General features: G+C 38.4%; 1 protein-coding gene across 3 annotated transcripts in view; it reads right to left on the reverse strand.

Moving 5' to 3' along the window:
- The window catches only part of IQGAP2 (IQ motif containing GTPase activating protein 2), a 313,423-nt gene that overhangs the window by 62,933 nt on the left and 227,917 nt on the right, over positions 1-22,573 (reverse strand). For 2 of the 3 annotated variants that reach the window (XM_058440783.1, XM_058440784.1), the window contains exons 3-5: positions 18,690-18,780; positions 13,849-14,016; positions 8,700-8,842 (exon numbers count right to left, since the gene is read on the reverse strand). In XM_058440783.1, the coding sequence (XP_058296766.1) occupies positions 8,700-8,842; positions 13,849-14,016; positions 18,690-18,780 (402 nt within the window). Of the gene's footprint in view, positions 1-4,777; positions 4,949-8,699; positions 8,843-13,848; positions 14,017-18,689; positions 18,781-22,573 lie in introns of all 3 variants that reach the window. The other variant, XM_032157013.2, reaches the window with a different exon arrangement.

A 22,573-nucleotide genomic window follows, 5' to 3' on the forward strand; every position in this document is an offset into this window, starting at 1 on the left:
ATTATTTAATATTGAATCATTCCTGCATTGGCAAAATGACCCCATTCGTCCATTCTGTGTGTTTTTTTTTTAATGTACTAAGGATTAACTATTTACCTTGAGAGCTCATTATTATGTTTCATCTCATTACTATTTATGTAAATTTTTCTGGTATTCTTCTGTATTTATGAGTTTTGTTATGTTTCCAAACAAAGGCAGCTTGGCTGGGAATATAATTTTTTTGCTCCTGGATGTGAACAGACACTTCTCAAAAGAAGACATTTATGCAGCCAACAAACATATGAAAAAAAGCTCATCATCACTGGTCATTAGAGAAATACAAATAAAAATCACAATGAGATACCATCTCACGTCAGTTGGAACGGCAATCATTAAAACGTTAGGAAACAACAGATGCTAGAGAGGATGTGGAGAAATAGGAATGCTTTTACACTGTTGGTGGGAATGTAAATTAGTTCGATCATTGTGGAAGACAGTGTGGCAATTCCTCAAAGATCTAGAACCAGAAATACCATTTGACTCAGCAATCCCATTACTGGGTATATACCCAAAGGATATAAATCATTCTAGTATAAAGACACATGCACAAGTATGTTTACTGCAGCACTGTTCACAATAGCAAAGGATTGGAACCAACTCAAATGCCCATCAATGATAGACTGTATAAAGAAAATGTGGCACACATACACCATGGAATACTATGCAGCCATAAAAAAGGATGAGTTCACATCCTTTGCAGGGACATGGATGAAGCTGGAAACCATCATTCTCAGCAAACTAACACAGGAACAGAAAACCAAACACCGCTTGTTCTCACTGATAAGTGGGATTTGAACAATGAGAACATATGGACACAGGGAGGGAAACATCACACACTGGGGCCTGTCAGGGGGTGGGGAACTAGGGGAGGGATAGCATTAGGAGAAATACCTAATGTAGATGGTGGGTTGATGGGTGCAGCAAACCACCATGTCATGTGTATACCTATGTAACAAACCTGCATGTTCTGCACATGTATCCCAGAATTTAAAGTATAATAATAAAAGAATTTTTTTGCTCCATAGAAGCAGAATACTACATGCCTCATATTTCATTTGCCAAAATTCTGTTTTTCTTTTTTTAGTCTGTAAGTTTTAGTTCCATTGAGATGAGCTTTTCCTATTATGTACTAACAACAGAACTCTTGTGCATAGCCATGATATTGTAAGCTCTTCTCTAATTAGAGGCTGTTTATTATAAGCAAATATGGGTATACAGTTGATATAAAGAAACTTGGAAAATTACAGACAGATGGGATTTACAGGCCAGGTGCGGCGGCTTATGCCTATAATCCCAGCACTTTGGAAAGCTGAGGCGGGCAGATCACTCGAGGCCAGGAGTTCAAGACCACCAGCCTGGCCAACATGGTAAAACTCTGTCTCTATAAAAAATACAAAAATGAGCTGGGTGTGGTGGCGCATGCCAGTAATCCCAGCTACTTGGGAGGCTGAGGCACGAGAATCACTTGAACCCAGGAGGTGGAGGTTGCAGTGAGCTGGGATGGTGCCACTGCACTCCAGCCTGGGCGACAGAGCAAGACTGTGTCTCAAAAAAAAAAAAAAAAAGGATTTACAAAAATGGCAGTCTCGTTCTCCTGCCTGGTATGGGAACTTGTGGGAAAATTTATAATAGCCATCTTATTTATTTTGTTTTCTAGTACCATAAATATATTTTCTGTGCAGAGTATCTGTATAAAAGAAGTCTGTCAAAACGCTTAGACCTCAGAGGTCATTGCTCTATTTTATAGACTTTAACTATTCCTCTCTGGGAAATCTGGCTTGATACACTGGCTGCTATGCTTGATAACTGGACACTCAGTATAGAGATATTCAAATTACCAATGCCAACTTCTGATGCACAAAATACTTGTGTGATCTCGGTTAGCCAAGAAAGCCCTAAACATTTACCTCTTCTCCCTCTCCTCAAAGGTAAAAAAAATCCAGCAATCTATAAGAGTAGTCAGTTACATTAAAACAACTGAGGACCAACTCTCCCAGGCCATCCCCTTCCTCTTGGCCCACAGACTCTGCCGCTGCTCCTGGCGAAGTGAAGTTCCTTCAGGGTAGCTTGTTTTTTTCACCAGGATGCTTGTGGCACTCCCTGAGCTGAAGTTCAGTAATTCATTAATTCTCAGGGCTAAGTTTTGGTGTTTGCCACTATTATGTCCTTTCCTAAAAAGTAGTATATGAGCTTTCTTCAGTTCATGAAAAAAACTTCCTCCTGTAGTTACCTATTCTATCCTATTTCATTTTTTTCTGATGTCTTCCTGTGCCACATCAACAATATCAATATTGGATCCCCACTATCTGCCCTCTGAGTCATTATCTCTATCACCTCGCCATTTCTAAAGTTTATCAAGCACTTGAGAAGCACATACTAGGAAACATCTGTTATGTGAATTATTCCAGTCTTCACCATCCTGCAATAAAATGGGCATTATATTTTTCAGATGAGAAAGTGTGTTTTTAATCATCTATTCTTTTTCTCATCTTTTGTGGATTTTTCTGAAGTTTTTTGTGTCTGCTCCAATTACGTTCAGTGTCTATTTTGCATTCTGCAGTTATAAATTCATTTACATTCTATGACATCATTATTTCTCTTCCTCTCCTTAGTTGTCAGCTGTCTTTTCATTATTCTATTGTCTTATTTCATTAAGTCCATGTCTTATCAAATTCCTTGACAGTATAAAGCAGTTTCAGTATAAAATTTTCTCCTGTCTTCTGGAATAGTAACTCTAGATGTCTACTCCATTTATATTTTACAAGTTACATTCCTTTTTCTGTTTTTGATATAAAATCTTTTTTGTTTATGAGCAGATTTTTTTTTCTGTCTCACTCAGGCAATTTTATCGGGGACTTCTAACTGCTCAAAAATAATATGGCTATGTAGATTCTCCTTGACTTCCTCTATATTGACCTGGGCACCTCCCAATTAACTCCATAAGCACTTGAGACAGAGTGCTGGACATTGATCATGCACATTCTCTGTACCACTACTCATTTCCTTGGCAGACCACTGATGGCAGGGAGGGTGGTGTAGCTGGAGTATAGCTGGCCTTGGCCTAGGAGCTTTGCCTTTGTATTTCTCTCCAAATTGTGTCAAGACTACTGTGTCTGGGGGGCAATTCAGCCAGCTAGGAAGCTCACAGTGTTTTACGTAGGGGAACTTCTTAGATACCAGAACATTTTCCTACTTGAAGGTGAACCAGCCACTTTGGTGAGAAATGAGATTAGCATGACACCTTTTGGTTCATGGTCTCTCGGTTTTATGGGTCAGCAGGTTCCTATTGACTGCACTATTCACTTCTGGTCCACATCTGTGAAGGAGGCTTACCTTTAGGCCTCATGCCCTCTGTTTTGGAAAACTGTCAGAAGACTGAAAAAAAGGCGTGGTGAGGTGACTTCCTGGTTTGATGGCTGCTTCGTCAATTCTTTTGCCTCTGCAGAGGTGGAGGAAAAAGGCTCCAAATGATCGTTCCTGTCCTTACCCCATTTCTCTCATCCTTCAGCCCTGGTTTCTAACACAGAGGGATTCTGTACTGGTGGGCTCTGTGGTATATCTTCCAACTGCAACACTGCTGTGAGCCCTGAGACTGGAGAGTGTGGGGTCCAAATTTTATATTGGCTGACATGTGTAATTTGTGCAAAATTAGAGTCTCATCAGTGTAGATGACTAGTTTTAGGCTTTTGTTCACTTCCTGTGTGTTTTGCCTAGTATTCGTTTAAAGGAATAAATTGGAAACTCATTGGCCCACCTAGAAAAATCCTTTGAGTGTCAGATTTATAGTAGAAATTTATTTTATAAAATTAATTATTTCTGCTTTACTAATAATATCTTAAGCTCCAAGCAAATTTAAACATGTAAGCACCTATCATGTGCAACATACAAGAAGACAAATGTTTGTAAAATTCATTTTCTGCCTTGAACAATACAGTTAGGTGGGAAAAGCAGATGAGTTCACCAGTGAGCACACAAAAAAGAAGCTCTTCAACAGAAAAACGTTCAATTTAGGAAACTTCAAAGTAAAAACCCATCAGCATCAGACTGTACCAGTTGTTAACAATACCCCTTTGAACTCACAATAAAAAGAACAAACTCACAGCCTTTCACAAACCAGTGTGGGGACTGGTAGGGGGCGCTACAGGAATACAGAAGAGAAACATCTAAACCTGGCAAATTCTGCCAATCAGAAAGTTTGGACAAATCATGCAAGCTTAAGAAGAATTTATAGCAAAACAATTGGGAATGAAGGTTTCTCCTGCAGGCCTAAATGAAGAGTGACAGATTACAGAAGGTAGAAGACATTCTTAGAGATGCTAAATCTGTTTATTTCATTAGTTCTCCTGTTCTTTCAGGCTAGAACAGCACAGAAACTAAGATGCCACTCAACATCTACTAACCACAAAAAAGCCAAATTGTAAAGTACCCAAGTCCGGTATGATTTCAACTCTGATCCAAGGTATATCCCTTTGGGTCCAACTAGGTTGGCAGTAGGTGGATCTGTGCAAATCTGCGGTGCTCCTAAATAATCTCTAGAAGACCATAGGTTAAGTCATTCATCATCAAAATGCTTCCCATTTTAAAGCCTTAGTGAAGTAGACTAGGGGCACTGATTATGTAAAAACATGCAGTCGGATTTGTTTATAGGAATGCTGGTAGTTGACTGTTCTATTATCAAATAAAACATTTTCAGGTGATATGACAGTTTGTTGTAAACAGTGGTAGGTGATCCACATACCTGTATTTTGACCACATTCTCTTCTTGTTCATGCAAAAATGATTTTCTAGCTTCAAACTCTTCCCTAAGGATGGGTCCTGAGCTTGTGGCTTGAAAGCGAAGAAGCAACTCTTCTGAAGCAGACCATACATTCTCACGAATGTAACCTACTGTGACTTCCTCAATAATGTCCTGGCAAGAGACATTTCTTATGGTTACACTTCACACATCAGCTGAAAGGCACACATAGAATGGCTTCTGATATTTTATCTTTTAGAAAATAATATGGATGTCTCCTTTTGGCTTGGTTTAAAAACAAATTTAAGCAGAGCTGAGGGATGAAACTGGCTTAGCTTCTTTCTAGCAATATGATTTTGGAATCTCTGAGCTTGGCGCTGAGGTGGCAAGAGAATGCAGCTCAATGACCTCAGGATTTGGAGGCAGAGATGTATGGATGATGCTGGCAAGGACCAGGCATGAGGCCTGAGCTCCACAGAATGTAAAGGGACAAGGATGCTTGCAGTAAAAACATGCATCACCTCCCACTTCCCTCGGGCTGCCAAGGAAAAGACTGCAATGGCCATAAGGTCCTCAGACTTCTTTCCCATTTCTTCCCCAGGCCAGAGTAGGCAGACCCCTGTAACGAGTTGCGGGCAAACTCAGAATGATGCTCTGGGGCAAAAGAAAAAGGGGTGGGAGGGGCAAGATAAGTGCTATTAAGTATAGATGGCAGAAATCTAGAAGAATGAGAAAAAAGAAAGAAGGGGGTTATAAGAAAGTTTCATGTGGGGTATGAACAGGGTTTACTTTAATGCCCGATGAGAGATGCAAAGAAAGACTGGACTGTCACTTCTACAGCTGATGACTCTTATCTAGTACAACTGGAATTAATGGTTGGTTAACTTAAAGAGCTAAAAGTGAAATCATACCAAAGATGCATACATATCTTTAAGAGAAGACATATATGTACGCATTCATTGAATAAAACTGGTAACTTCAGGTTGTTTAGAATAAATACAATTTTTTATAACAGTGTTAGACCTTCTACTGGTTAATAATCTTAATAGACGGATGCTTTATATAACAAAAGTTATACCTGGGGTATATCTTGGGATGCCACATGAGCAATTTTTGATTCTAAATTTTAAATCTTCGATGCTGCTTCTTCACAGTTTGATACATCTTTTCAACCATGGCATATAATTTTTTAGTATGTCTATAATTTCATTTTTTTCTTCAAAATTAGCACTAATAATCCATTGCTACAATGTCATTTTCCTAAAACTTGTACGACCTCTGAACATCTGAAATGAGTCAATAAACCGTGTTCTTCACTATCTTCTTGTCATTAAGCATTTTTGGTAGCATTGGTCAGACTCAGATCATGTTTTTTTCCTCTAAGTTTTAGTAAATACTGCATTGGTGATTCTGTCTGCAATACTGCTACACCGCGATATCTTTGATGTTGACTTTTAACGATTCTATAAGATATGTGTTCTTGTTTTTTTCCAAAATAGAACTTAATTATCATCAGTATTTTCTCTTTAAACATATTACGATGCGTGGATCCATTACCAGCAGGTTTCACATCCTTTGGGTCCAACTTTTGTTTTTGTTTTTAAATCCAAAGCAATGTTGGTGAATATTCCTTCAAGAGTATTCCCCCTGGGAAGCATCACTCACTTTTTAAAGTACCTATGTATTTCTTAAGCCACCAACTTACGTTATTAATTCCAAAGCAATGAGCACATGATATAACCACTCAGAGATACCGGTGATTGTGTCAAAAACAATGCAAAAAGTGGAAAAGATACTAGACTAGAAGTTGGAAGCACTGGACATAAATCTGTTTATTGACAAAATCTACACAAATTGCAGAATTAGTACAAGCTGCTTCACCTACTCTGTGCCCCAATTTCCTCACTTAGAAAAATAGAAGATGAGAATATTTGCTCTATCTCTACTTAGAGGATATCTCAGGGATCAAAGTGATGTGAAAGTACATTGGAAAGTGAAACTCTATACGAATGAGGGGTACTTGGCTATGTTTATGGTTTCAGGAGACCTCATTCGCAGTTCTACACATTCTTTGGGTATTTGTAGGGACACCAATTGGAAAGGGAACTTTTGGCCATAACTTGTTTCAGACATCTTGCTACAAGGGTTGATTCCAATTTCACATTCCTCTGACTTTACCCTCTCCTGTTTCTTCATGGCTGCCCACCAACCTCAGACAAAGCAAAGAAGAACCTCACAAACAAGGCCATTCGGCAAGATCTACCTCACTACCTGTTTATAGCTAAGTCTTTTGTTTCAGGAAATCCTCACTAAGCATTTAGTTCCCTATTCCCATGTTGCAAGAAAATATTCAGATCTAACAAAGCCATGATTATACAAATAATCTATTGTCAAAGTGCTCCTCTCATTCCTCTATGTAGGGAGGGGCAACTAAAAAATGAATGAAATTCAGTGACCTAGAACTGAAACTGAAAATAGCTCTTTTGGCTGTACTTTTTCTCCTAGCTTTGCTCTTGTTATCTTTCTTTGTAAATACTTCAGCCCTGGGCTCCTATATATATATATAAATTGCTGAATATTTGGGAGGGAATTAGGACTACAATGGACAAAGCACATGGGGGAATCAGGAGGACCCCTGAGACTCCAGCCAGTCTTGTTTATAATGAGAAAAAGCATCTGAACCTGAGAACCTGAGATTCTAATGCAGACTTTTCTGGGCTTTTTCACCCCCCCGGGACAGAGTGTAGCTCTTGTCGCCCAGGCTGGAGTGCAATGGTGCGATCTTGGCTCACTGCAACCTCCACCTCCTGGGTTCAAGCAATTCTCCTGATGCAGCCTCCCAAGTAGCTGGGATAACAGGTGCCCGCCACCACGCCCAGCTAATTTTTGTATTTTTAGTAAAGATGGGGTTTCACCTAATGCAGACTTTTCTAAATGAGTTTCTTCTTTTATTTAAAATAACAAATGTCCCCCCAAAAAGAGAAACAAAAACTAACAAACGTCCTAATAGTCAATAATGACGCTATGTTCACTAATGCACTATTTCTTTACTCCTAACAAGAAGCTCAAACAGGTACTATTTATATAATTTGGTTAAAAAGAGATGAGAGGAGGGATAAATTGCTTTCAATAAGTAAAATCTGGTAGAAGAAAGCTTTCAAATATGGGTCACGGATTAGTTAAAAGGGACCTTTAGTAGTTAAATAGAAATTCCAATTCAATGTATCTTGGTTAGTACAATACACGGACACATGGCTAATTTTTATGTCAGTTAATCGAAAGCCAAGTATAAGATACACTCAATTGTGATGTTTGCACTTACATTTGGACATGGGTACATCCAGAGCTCTAGAAATGTTAAGCAATGAAAACATGCTAAGATGACCATCTCAGAAGAAGCAAACATTTAATGTTTACCCATCCTGCTCTTTGCCCAACTCTGTTCTTTGCTTCTGAAGCTGTCCTGGAGATGGCTGGGGCCATATGTGGCAGAGATGCCCTCTCCAGCACTTTGTAGAAAAAAATGACATTTTGGTTTGAAAGGTACAATGTTAAGTTGCAGGCTGAGATGGGGGGAAAGAAATACCTTTTAAATATTGACAACCCAGGAATTATCATTAATTGAGCTTAATTAAGTCAAGGAAAATCTTAAGATTGATTTCTTAGGATAATCTACCATCCCAAATAAATAGTGAAATATTTCTTCCCCCTGCTCTATTTGGTTTTGTTAAGCCAACATGGAAAAAATTCTGTACATTAGTAACAATGCAGCCACATTCAACTGCAGTTCATGAAGACTTTATTACATATCTAGACTTCAGATAAATCAATTAGTTCCTCTCATCACTTCCATGATTCAGAAATAGAAAACCAGTCAAATTTAACTTTATACAGTACAGTTATCCATCAAACACCAAACTCCTACCTCGATTTCTTTTCCTGTGAGCCATGATTCTTTATACAAGCATGATTCAGGTGTGACCCAGGAACTCTCTTTTGAATCAATGTTGTAATAGTAGTCATATTTTTCGTGCAGGTTGAGTTTGAGCCATGAACCTTCACTAGACACTAAAGAGAAAAGTTTGTTAAATTCTACAGCGACACAGTGAACCCTTAAACATTAGTGTAGTGTCTTTAATATGTAAAATGATTGAATATGTTTTCACCAAACCTTCAGACAGTCAAAGGCATCAGAAATGACTCACTAACACGGAATGAATTCGATGTATTTAATGGCAGATGCCTGCTAACCCAAAGAAAACGAAGAGACACAAATGTCTAAGGCTAGCTCTGGAACTTAAATCTTTCATGAGGATGATAAAAACATGTTTGGCCAAAAACAGCCAAAGAGAAGGAAAAGCAAACTATAATTATAAGTCCCAGGTAGATGCAAACAACAACACATGTAGACAAAGGAGACCAATTGGCAAGATCCTCTTTGGGTACAAAGTTTACCTGCAATTTCTCCAATCAGGAGATACCCACAAGGACTGTGGCACTTATTTAAGGAGGGCCAATGTTCAGCATTAAACCAAAGCAGAACCTTTGGACACAACGTCACTCAAAGTACAAAATAGCATATGCACAACACAAAGGTCAACTAAAGTGGGGAAAAAGAAAATTCCTGTTCCTCTGACTCATTTTGTGCTACACCACCACACAAAATGAGAAAAATTTTTTTTTGAAACTTAATTTTGGGGGAGGGGTGTTAGAAAAACCTATGGTAGTCATGACTTAGATTGGTCAAGAATATCTCCTCCTCATGAATCCATGGGCTAAACTTCATATTTAGAAACCTGTTTATTTTGTTGAATGGTTACAATTCTGGTCCCAGACCTGAGAGCTAAAAGCAACAGCAAAACATAAGAAGTTCTAACTTAGACTAAGCTAAGTCAACTGTACCAAGTGAGCATTAGACTCATTACCTTTCCAGGTAAATCAAAGTTCAAGTGAATTTTTTCACAGAATATTGAAATGCACTAAAATAACTAAGCAGGGGTAACTTTAAGGCTCTTTAATATGTGTTGATGCTTCATTTGGCTTGAAATGCCCCTCACCTGTTCTTTCTGTTTGTCAATGCCCAGGAAGAGAGATGTATCTCTTTTCAATGGGCAGTCAGACAGCTGGTTCATCTGTTTAGAAACATTGATCTACTAGAAAATACACTGTACAGTCACGTTAGGATGTTTACAAGTAATTATTATTCTTTCTTCCTTCCCTTCCCTCCCCCGACCCTCCCCTACCCTTCCTCCTTCCTTTCTTTCTTGCTTTCGAGACAGGGTCTCACTCTGTCGCCCAGGCTGGAGAACAGTGGTGTGACCAAGGCTCACTGCAGCCTCAACTTCCCCAGGCTCAGTTGAGCCTCTAGAGTAGCTGGGACCACAGGATCATCCAACACCTGGCTAATTTTTTGTATTTTTTTGTAGAGATGGGTTTTGCCATGTTGTCCAGGCTGTTTTCAAACTCCTGGGGTCAAGCAATCCGCTCGCCTCAGCCGCCCAAAGTGCTGATATTATAGGCATGAACCACCATGACCAGCCAATTATGATATTTTCAATTACCAATAGTTGTCAGATTCATAAATTTTTCAGAAGAATAATCACCCTTCTTAAGGCAACTCTCTCAGTGGGAAGGAAAGAAAGCAAGCAAAGCTGGTGACAATGTTTCTCCCGTCACTTGAACTGAGAAGTAAAAAATTTCTTAGTTGGTTAAAAGCCAATCGCCAATGGTCAATTCACTTGAACTTTGATTTATATGGAAAGGCAATGAGTCTAAAGCTCACCTGATAGCAGTTGACTTAGCTTAGTCTAAGTTAGAACTTCTTATATTTTTCTGTTGTTTTTAGCTCTCACCCAAATATGACACATGGGAAAAGAAGCAGGCAAGTTTAGGAGAGAGAAGATAAACTAAGTTTTTTCCAGGATGAATATGAAATTAGGATAGCTCATTAATACAATTATGTAATTCTTTCCCAATGAAGGATGAGACAGGGGACATTACAGTAATTCCTGATAAAGAGATCTGAATGGCATTAGAAGGCTTTACTTGGGTTAGGATGTCAGTAGGTAATAGGAAAGAAGAATTCCTGTATTTTTCACATCTAGTTTGAATGTAGTTAGATCAGAGGCTGAGGAGAGCTACTTTCCAGCATGGGCTCCAAATAGTTTTCCTAAGAAATATAGTTGGTGTGTTACTTAGAAAAAAGACTGATTACAGTTAGTTAAGAGGTGATGAACATTCCACAAGGAGGCATCCTTTTTAGATGCCTTCCAGACAAAATTATACGCGAACATATAGAACCGTTAAACTGAGTTATAAGGCTGAGTAATCCATCTACCAAATGGTGGATGTTTCAGTTTGGGAAAAGATAGACATCCTAGAACCAGAGGTGAAAGAGATAAGAATAAATCATCCTGTGCATGCCTGAAAACAACGCTCATAGCTCTATCTGGAGGTGAAAATCAGTCTTTAATTGCTTGGGATGCTCTTCTTTCTAGAACAGGGGTCGGCAAACTTTTTCTGTAGAGTCAGAGAGTAGCGGCTGGGTGCGGTGGCTCATGCCTGTAATCTCAGCACTTTGGGAGGCCGAGGCAGGTGGATCACTTGAGGTCAGGAGTTCGAGACCAACCTGGTCAACATGGTGAAACCCCGTCTCTACTAAAAAATACAAAAATGAGCCAGGCATTTTGGCACGTAACTGTAATCCCAGCTACTCAGGAGGCTGAGGCAGGAGAATTGCTTGAACCCAGGATGCTGAGGTTGTAGTGAGCCAAGACTGCCCTGCTGCACTCCAGCCTCAGTGACAGAGTGAGATTTCATCTCGAAAAAAAAAAAAAAAAAAAAAAAAGGCAAATATTTTCAGCTTTGCAGGCTATGGGTCTCTGAAACAACCACTCAGCACTACCACTGCAGCCGGAAAGCAGCCATAGACCTTGTATAAATTAACGTGTGGCTAGATTTCAGTGAAACTTTATTAAGGGGGAAGGCAGCACAAGAAATTTACTAAACATGATTAGAATGAGTTCAGCAAGGTTGCAGGATACAAGATCAATACACAAAAATCAGTTGTATGAAAAGATATATCCATAAAAAACTCGGACATGAATGTTCATAGCAGTCTCATTCAGAATAGCCAAAAGTTGGGGGGAGGGTGGTGCAGAATACAGGTTCCATCAGTTGATGACTGGGTAAACAAAATGTGTCATATTCATACAATGGAGTATTAGCCACAAAAAAGGACAAACTGACAAATGCTACATGAATGAACTCTGAAAATATTATGCTAGGTAAAAGAAGCCAGGCACAAAAGGCTATGTATTGTATAATTCTGTTTACATGAAATGTCCAAAATAGGCCAAAGACAGAAAGTAGATTAGTAGTTGCCTGGGGCTGGGGAGTGGGTGATGGAGATTGACTGCTAATAGGTACTGGGTTTTGTTTTGATGTGATGAAAATGTTCTGGAATTAACTAGAGGTGTTGGATGTACAACCTTGTGAATATACTAAAAACCTCTTCATTACATACCTTAAAAGGACAATTTTATGGCATATAAATTATTTCTCAATAAAACGTCAATTGTATATCTATAAACTAGCAATAAACAATCCCAAAATATAATTAAAAAACAATATTTACAATAGAATAAAAGTGATAAAATACTTAGGAATAAATTTAATGAAACAAATGCAAGCCTTATATGCTGAAAACTACAAAAAATTATTGAAAGAGTTTTAAACTTGATTAAAAGGAAAGACACCCATATACATGGATCAGAATATTGTTAAGATGGCAAGACTTCTCAAATTTATCTATAGATTCAATACGATCTCAGCTGACAAAAGTCTTGCTGCCTTTTTTTTCTTTCCAGAAGAATGAATCTAAAGCACTTCTAGGTTTCTGAATTGGATACACAGGGATTTGACTATACTCACCCAAATATGACATGTGGGAAACGAAGTAGGCAAGTTTAGGAGACAGAAGATAAACTAAGTTTTTCCAGGATGAATTTGAAATTAGGATAGCTCATTAATATAACTATGCAATTCTTTCCCAATGAAGGATGAGACAGGGGACATTACAGTAATTCCTGATGAAGAGATCTGAATGGAACAGAGAGGGACTCAAGGGTGACCAGATGCCAAGTAAAAGAGTGGTCATTTCATTAACAGAAAATTTACTGAATTTTAAGGTGGAATCTCCAAGTTGGAAATATATGAAACTTGAAAACAAGTACATAGGGTACTACTAGACAAACATCAGGTAGGACTAAAAAAGTTTTTTTTTTTCCCTTAAGCTCTACTTCTAAGGCCACACACTGTCACACTAGTTTCTTAAAGATGAATAGTATCCTATAGATGACCTACAATGTGGTACAAATAAACACTAGCCTAGAAGTTGAGAGCCACCTTGATCCTTGACACTAGGAAATAGTAGGTGCTTAATAAAAACCTACTAAAGGAATTCTGGATTAAAAATTAATTGTCCTTGGGTCTACCATTCTTTCCCTCTGTCTGAAATCTTACCAATGTGAATTTCCAAATCTGAAAAATGAGTATCAAACTGTATAGTCTCAAAGATTCTTTCCAGAGCTAACAATGTAGGTTCTGCCATTGGATTGAGTAGGTATAACTAGTTGCCTAGCTTTGCCAACTGATCCCTTGTAGACTGGCTCACTGTACTTTATTTCATATATTCAAAATTACTCTTTACCCCTACTTAATACTGTACAATCACAAAGGATTAGGTGAGAGAAAATATTAGTGTAAACATCTATTTATATCACTGGTCTACTCATATGAATAAAGGAATCAATAAGCATGACCTGTATAAGGCACAGACTCCTCAAATATGACATTTTCTTAATGCCATCCATATATTGCCACTGAGCTCATCATAGCTTTCCAAAACTAAAAAGAAACATCTAAAACTTTTCCTAATTTCCTTAGCCATAGACGACAAAAAATTACAGAAATGTTAATTTGAAAGCAATACTTGTCTTAAAATTAAGAAAACATAATACCACAGAAATGATATTTAAAATACTTAGTTTGTGCTAAAGTAACAACCAACTTACCTCTTTCAGATTTGAGCTCTTTGGCCTTCACAAGGGCATCATAGTATTTGTCAGCACACTCTGGGATTATGTCATTTGCATTAGAAGTGGAAGACTTCAATACAGACAAAATATCACTTGATTTTTTTCCTTCCAAACACTGATTAACATCAACCACCAGAGTAACCCCTGGGTAATTGAAAAAAATAGTTTCTTGTTAATGGTTATCTTCCACTTACTTCAAGGCATGCAAATATATAATTCAATGTTTTAGGAATGCATTAGTATCAAACATTTTTACCCTTTGAGAATATTTACCACATATGCCCAAGACAATCACAAATTCATCGACCAGTTTAGTCCGTAAGAAGAATTAGATACCATGAGAGTATGGTTTATTAAAAACAATAGTCTTTCCTTGTTACTCATATGTGGTATGAAGGCACTAGGTTTTGCTTGCTGTAGTAATCTATGAAATGGGGTGAATACACACTAACAGTAGATATGTAGCTCTAACCTAGGCCATTAACATGTATTTGAGAACTAGTTTTGCAAAGACATTTGTTTACTTTAGGATAAGCAAAATCCTTTTTAAGTTATGGAAATCTTGGTATTCTCTTGTATAGTGCTAATATATTTAGCAAGATTGTCATAAACAACCTAAACAAGTGTTCTAGAAAGGCAGAGCTGGTAGATATGTGCAACGGAGTCCTAAAACTTAATTCTGGAGCCATTTTATACCTAACAAGCATTTTATCCCATTGCAAATTTCTACCCCTCCTAATTAACAAAACATATTAAACTCTTGGTTGCCTAAGGAAAGTTAACTTAGTGAATTATTTCCCACTTTAATTCCAGGTAAGAATGTCCAATCAATAGGACTACAGTTTTCACAACCAGTAAATGCACTGAGTTAGAAAAATAGAACCAGAAAAATGAAAGAAGCCAAGTTAAAATACTTCCTACATGAAAAACATCTTGATGAAAAGAGAAGGGAGACATGGATGCTTTTTCTTTTTTTCTAACACGTACATCAAACTCTACAAATATTAAATTACAATTTGTTGTCATCAAATTATGTTCACATGTGCATAGTACTATGAGGGTTAAAGGGGAAAGAAAAACAGAGACTGATTTTCAACAACCTGGAGTCAAAGTCATGCAAACCTGGAGAGGCACACAGAGATGAAGGGAGAACTTCTCAGGCAAACTCCAGTGGTTGTTGAACAAAAGGTATGGCAGTATGTTCTTATGCTAACAGAGGTTAATAGAAAATGGGTAGACATAGCCCTTTCCTCTTCTCCAGGAAAGCTTTGTAGAATAGAGAAAATAGAGTACTGGCAATTGAGAAGTTTGTGGTCCGACAGAAGTCAAAGGAACAAGAAAATGACAAAAATTATCACATGAACTATATGTGACAGTGTCATGTAACCCAATAAAATGCAATTTTCCTTGAAAGATATTACAAAAGGCACACATTTCTTGCATATATTATCATTGAGTATCGATGAGCTGGTTCACAGGTCAATTTCCAGATAACTAAAGCTAATTCCTTTATGGATCAACTCTCATCTTAATAGAACCATTTTTGATGAAACTCTAAAACATGCCTTAGAGAAAATCCTAACAGGACAGTTGCTATTGCTCCTTATTTTACCCAAAGTCTCTGGTATAAAGTAGGTGCTTAATGTCTGCTGAGAACTGCCAGAAGAGTCCTTCTTGTCATTAAAATTGTGCTGTGCTATAATCCGGTGAGTATTATTTTCAAGGACTATGGAGGTGTTTGGGCTTACTGGCTCCTGCACGAAATAGCCTTAATAACTCCTATGCTTCTTAGTTTTTCCTTCTTCCTTCACTGTCAGCTGTCACTTTTTAATGACATTGGTGTGCCTACCTATGGCAGCTTAAGCACTTTACTGCCTTGTGACTTGTGGCTTCTGATGTGCTCTAAGTCACAACCAACCAGGAAAAGAAATTACCAAAGATAATAGAGTTTTGCCTAAGAAAAGAATCAACAGTCTCAAAGTATCTATCTGAGGGGTGCTCAGTGAATAAAGTAGATTAACTTCAATGTGCTTGCTTTGAGATATCTATTTTGATTGCTTTTTTTCTTAATCTGTGAGTTGTAGCTAAATTCCAGATAGTTGAAGATATCAGATAGATGACTTTCACTCCAGAAAGTCAGGTATGTTTCTGCCAAGGAACAAATTAAGAAACCTCCCATAAATCTCCTAAGAGATCCAAAAAATATTTGCTTTACATCTTAAGCCACAAACCAGCAGGCTCTCTTAAGGCACACATTCACAGTGGAGGTGATATAACCCCTAACGGGGCAAAAATTGGTTCCTGCAGTGAGGGAGTGAAAAAAATATCTTTATGTATAAAGTACAGGTCTACATATGGCACATAAACAGGTATACGATATATCTGTGGCATTAAAATTTCATGGTAAGGAGTGATTAGAGAAAAAACTGTCTAAAAAGATTCCTTAGGGTGCCACAATGAGAAAAAGGTAGAGAAAGCCTGCTCTAAGGAATCAAAAGTAGAGGCAAATCTACTTTAAGCAAGCAAGATACTCCAGTGAATGTGAACACTGGGCCAAAATGAAAGGGACGTGAGTTACTCTGCCCTTTTAAATTTTGCTGGTGGTAACATATTTGGGCCAACACATTTTCTTTTATCATATTATCTGAGAGTGTGTTTGATGCTTACAGTGTGTGACCAGAATCTATTTCAAGTCTTCATCCAAATAATGAAGAATGTTTTTAAAAGGTGAAATTCTTGCTGAAAGTCAGAAAATTCTCATAGGTAGTATTAACTTTGGAAAATGTTTTTTTGCTGTTTAAGATATAGTAAAAGAAAGTATATCAGCTCTTTAAGGGACAGGACAGAGAGAAAAGATAGGATTTTAGATGTGCAAGTACAGAGTACAAAATCATACATTTGAGAAATCCCCTTACTTAAAAGTCAATTAGAACCATGAATCTCAATCTGAAAAACAGAATCAACTTAACATTTGCAGGCCAAATGTAAGAACAATGAATATGAGAAAAATTTAAAAACCTTCTAAATCAGTTTCATTTCTAAGAGACAAATCATAACCATTTTAGGCTATTTGAATGTCTAAATTACAATCTACTTTCTCAGAAGTGTCTCTTCAGACTATGGCTTCCTTCAGTTTTATATTTAAGTTGAAATTTCTTATTTACACACCTCCAGTTCATTATTTTTTTCTTAAGCCGTGCTAGAAAGGAAAGACTTCAAAGTTCCTTAGGGAATAAAAGTTCAGGTTAGAGAAATACACACATTTTTCTAAGCTAAGGAAATAAAGCCGAGAGGTTTCTCACAGATGCTTCCGAGGTTGAAAAGCTCATCTGTGGAGTAAGACAAAGTCATCTTTTTTTTTTTTTTTTTTTTGAGACGGAGTCTCGCTCTGTCGCCCAGGCTGGAGTGCAGTGGCGCAATCTCGGCTCACTGCAAGCCCCGCCTCCCGGGTTCATGCCATTCTCCTGCCTCAGCCTCTCCGAGTAGCTGGGACTACAGGTGCCTGCCACCACGCCCGGCTAATTTTTTGTATTTTTAGTAGAGACGGGGTTTCACCGTGGTCTCGATCTCCTGACCTCGTGATCCGCCCGCCTTGGCCTCCCAGAGTGCTGGGATTACAAGCGTGAGCCACCACGCACGGCCAAGACAAAGTCATCTTAAGAGCCTTCTTTGACCTGATACAACAGAATAGATTCTAATTATGCCATCAGTTGGCAGGTTAATGAAATATACTTTTAGGAATCTTAATTTATATATGGAGAATGTTAGTATAGCAATTTAGAAGCTATTTCAGACTATCATGTGAATTTTCATGTTATTCTTCCTTAAAAGCAGAGGGTTGAACAATTTTATCATTTGAATCAATGTGGGGATCCTGCCAGTTGCTGATTATGCCTATTCCAATTATGCACTCCAGAAGTGGGGAAGTAACCACAGAAGGGGTTTAGGGACCCACTGTGAGATGGATCTGAGCTAATATTCTATTGATCACCTGACCTCCATAAACCCCTACATTGACTGGTGGACCACAGTTATGTTTTGGGCCTCTTGGAATTAGTGTCAGTTCAGAGCAAGTGTCTACTAATTCCCAAAAGTCTGATTATGTCCTTTCTCCTAAGTACAGTCACCCTGGTAAAAGGCCATAGGCCCCTTTGGGGGAGGGGTGGAAGAAAGACTAACAGTATAAATTTTTGGTAGTGTAGCTGAGTTTTTCCTCAAGGGGCCTGGGCTTCCCTTCATTTGAAGGGTTCTGGGTTTGTAAACTGGCCCCATTCTGGGAATTGATTGAGGGTCCATGACTATTTTTATGACTCAAGGTAGACTTCTGTTTCCTTGGCCCAAAACTCATCCAGTTGTACAGATTAAGTAAGAATTGAGTAGACTGCCGGTCTATTTCACTTCTAGTTGCACCATGATCAGCTAGCCAACTCCACAGGTCTCCTGTTGGTTCTGTTTCTATGGAAAACCCTGGTAACAATAAAGGCTATGGAAAGGAGAAAAAGGCATTTATTAAGTAGAACTGGTCTAGTTCTCTAAAAATCAAGAGAAAAAAACGATTTTATTCAATTATACAATTTGAGAGCTTAAAAACTATTTTTTACCTTCTGGATTTTGTTCAGCAACATTGTTAAATTTTGTTGGAGATAGAGTCAAATTACTGACAATAGGGCAACCAACTAATTTTGGTATAATGATGTGTCCAAGAACTAAAACTTGGTAAGAATCCAAATCTTCCAGAAATTAAAAATTGCATGACTTCAGGCATACAACCAAATCCAAAAAGGCAAGTTTCAAGAGCAAAGGAGGTGAGGGCTTACATTGTTTTGCTCTGTCCTCGTCCACGTTGGCCTCGTCGACGGCTTGCTGTATCTCATCCAGCCAAAGCACTTTGGAAACACTCTTAGAGTCCTGGGAACAATGTCACAGAATAAAAAGAAAGAAGAGTGAATGATGAGGAAACAGAATTAATAACTGCTTTTGAGGAGCCATTTAATCATAATTCCCACAAATTCTTAATCAGCAACTATTCAGCTCTGCCATGTACTGTACACACTCCTGATGAAGCAGACCCCAAACCCGACCACTTCCCTCTTCTTCCCCACCACTCTTTAGTCCAGCCCCCCATCATCTCCCAACTGGACAGCCGCACCAGCCCCCTAGCAGCTTCTGCTGCATCTAAGCTTGCCCTCACCACAGTGGCTCTCTACAGAGAGCCCAGAGGATCCCTTCAAAATAGATAGCTCAGTGCACCACTCCTCTGCTTAAAGCTCCCCCAAAGGCTTCCCTCGGCAGTTAGAAGGAACACAGGGTGCCTTTTCAGGGACGGTGGGGCTCCAACGGCATGGCCCTGCCTACTGCCTCTCTGGCTGCACCTTATACCCGTTTACTTCCCCCTTCCTGTTCTAAACCTTCACACGAGTCTCTTTCAGACCACAATACTCTACCCTCACTCTGTGGCTGTTGGCTTTTTCTTACCTTTCAGTTCTCAACTCAAATGCTACCTACTCTAAAAAGTCTTCCCAGGCTACCCTAGTCAAACACTCTCTCCCTCAATCAATTACTGTGGTTCCCAAACTAGGTGTCAAGGTGCCCCGGGGTACCATGGGATATTTTTAATTTGAGAAAAACACAGGGATTGTCGCTAACAATGTAGTGTAAGAGACAGATGTGTCAAGACATATAGCTAGGCATGGTGGCTTACACCTGTAATCCCAGCACTTTGGGAGGCTGAGGGTGGTGGACCACTTGAGGTCAGGAGTTCAAGACCAGCCAGGCCAACATAGTGAAACCCCATCTCTACTAAAAATACAAAAATTAGCCAGGCGTGGTGGTGCATGCCTGTAGTCCCAGCTACTTGGGAGGAAGGCGGGAGGATTGCTTGAACCTTGGAGGTGGAGGTTGCAGTAAGCCAAGGTCAGGCCACTGAACTCCAGCCTTGGTGACAGAGTGAGACTCTGTCTCACCAAAAAAAAAAAAAAAAAAAAAAAAAAAGAAAGAAAAAGAATTATAATACAATGTGATCAGGGCAAATTATATGCTGCAGACACATGATCCAGACATAGGTGAGAAAGGGTTAACCTATGGTAAAGGTGTTGAGTTGCAGGGGGAGCAAAGACTAAGTAGTTAAAGATAGCTTTACAAAGGAAGCAACAGCAGCAATGAAAATGTATTGCATTATTCCTATTATAGGTAAATATTCCTATTTAACTTTGGGTTGATTCTGATGGTCCTGCTACAAAAGCAGCACTGACAGACATTAAGTGGAACTTCCGGGTAGCAATTGTGTTTTATAAAATCTTGTCTGAGATGGAGAGTAAATAATTATCAGCAGAGATATTTTCAGGAAACATATGACATTGAACAAATGGGAACATTTTACCTATGTGTAGGAATAAGTGTCGTGTTCTAAATCCTAAGTCAAGACTGTGATGAATGAAAGGTAATAGATCTGGCGCCGACTCCGTCATTTAAAACTTAAGATGGATGGGGCAGGAAGGAGAGGAAATAGTCACTGGTTCCTCTGGCAGGCTTCTAACACTATTTTCCTCAGAGGTTAACGTGAGATAATGCATGTGGAAAGGGCTCTGAAAATGAGATAAACTATCTGTTATTTCATCCTGCAACATCTGGGCTAAAGGAGACCTCTGGGGAAGTGTTGGTGCCTGCTTCCACAATCACCTCTAGCTACGTGGCAGACTACAAGGGAAGCATCAGCAAGATTTTCCATTTCTTTCAAGAATGGATGGGGGAGGCTCAAACAGGAAGCCAGGTGGAAAGGGGAAGACTAGAGGAGGAAAAAAGAGACAGGGAAGCAGGAGCTAATTTTTCTCTGTTTCCAAGATCTAGGAGAACCCAACACTCCCCAGCTATAGCCTAAAAACTAAGCTCTATGAGTTCATTTATGTGTCTCAGTTCTTTTGAAGGGTATTTACCTTCCTTCATAACTTATCACTGTAGAAGATGCACCACATAGATTTTTACCCAGATGAGAAGGCAGTAACAATCTTACTTCAAAGCTTAAAGTATTAGTCTTATAAGCCAAACTGAAGAGAGAAATTACAAATCAGATGAATTTAAGTCAACAGTTTAAATTATGAAACATTGAACTGAAGGTTACTAGAGTTAAACGTAAAACCAAATCTTATCAATGTAAAGTCTGCTTTTTCTTATTTTATTTATTTTATTTTATTTTTGAGATGGAGTCTTGCTCTGTCACCCAGGCTGGCTCACTGCAACCTCCGCCTCTCAGGGTCAAGCTATTCTCCTGCCTCAGTCTCCCAAGTAGCTGGGATAATAGGCACCCGCCACCACACTCGGCTCAATTTTGTTTTTTTAGTAGAGATGGGGTTTCACCATGTTGGTCAGGCTGGTCTCAAACTCCTGACCTCAAGTGATCCCCCCACCTCAGCCTTACAAAGTGCTGGGATTACAGGCATGAGCCACTGTGCCCAATCAAGTCTGCCTTTTCAATTGTTCACCAGAAGACTGAAAATAATAGTATATTTATGGGACGGCCACACCTCCACTTTAGTTAAACAGCCAGGTTCAACGTAAGAGTTACAAATGAATTAAATGACCAGAAACTAGGCCATGTGCAAATCAAGTCATAAATTCCTGAATTTAGATAACTCCCAGAAAAGTTCTAATGAAACAAAAAAATACCTTTGTCAATATTTTATGTTTTTTATTTCTGCAATATAATAGCATTCTATCTCAGTTTGTATAACCATATATTATGTAGTTGAAGTATTAAACACTGACCTTTGTAAAAATCTTGGTTTAATGTAGTTTAATCAAGATGTGAAAGGTTTCCGCAGATCATTTTCTTCCTAGCATATCCCTAGCCTTTAAGTCTCATGTGAAATTTGTATTTTCTGATTCTTGCTGCATTTTGTAAAGAGCAGGCTGTGGAGTGGTCAGGCTTCAAGTTTAAGTTTTATTAACTACAGAAAAATCTGTTATAATGCTTTTTTTTTTTTTACTGTATATTAAGTCATACTCTACAGAATATAACAATTCATAAAAGCTTGTATGTTGTACAACAATGTGAATGTATTTAACATTACTGAACTGTACACTTAATACTGGTTAAGATAGTAAATTTTATGTTATGTATATTTTATCACTATTAAAAATATCTTATTGTAGACTTATTCACCAACACTCATGGAATAAAGGGAGTCCTCATTTTAATGATGTGCTATGATTTTAGTTTAATTGAACAGCATTGTCTGGGAGGTTCCTCCAGTTATCTGACCCTAAGGGTTATTGAATGGCTCAAAACACATCAAGATAAGGCAAAACAACAACGACAACAAAAAAAAGCCTGAACAAACCCCATCCTCACCCGGCGAAGAAAAATCACCACCACTCAAAAGCCAGGTTCTGGCCAGGCACTGACGACAAATTGAAATCAATATGACATTGATGGAAAATTTTCAAAGTGATTCACCGCTCAATTTGAATTTCTTAAAAAAGTTTGTTTTCCATGATTAATTTATAATTATGTAAAGTGTTTAAGGATTAAGATTTGAAATAGCTGGGAAGATAAAGGAAAGGATAATTTATTAAGTAGAAATTACACTCTGGAACTGCATTTTTAAAACGGATAAGAAATGAAATATGGGACAGATTCAAAACTTACTGCTGCTCAACATCTGTTTTTGGCTTAGTTCTGTAAAGGCCTGTGTAATTTCTGCCA

This window comes from Hylobates moloch, unplaced genomic scaffold (genome assembly GCF_009828535.3).
Source record: "Hylobates moloch isolate HMO894 unplaced genomic scaffold, HMol_V3 SCAFFOLD_6, whole genome shotgun sequence".
NCBI classification, from domain to species: domain Eukaryota; kingdom Metazoa; phylum Chordata; class Mammalia; order Primates; family Hylobatidae; genus Hylobates; species Hylobates moloch.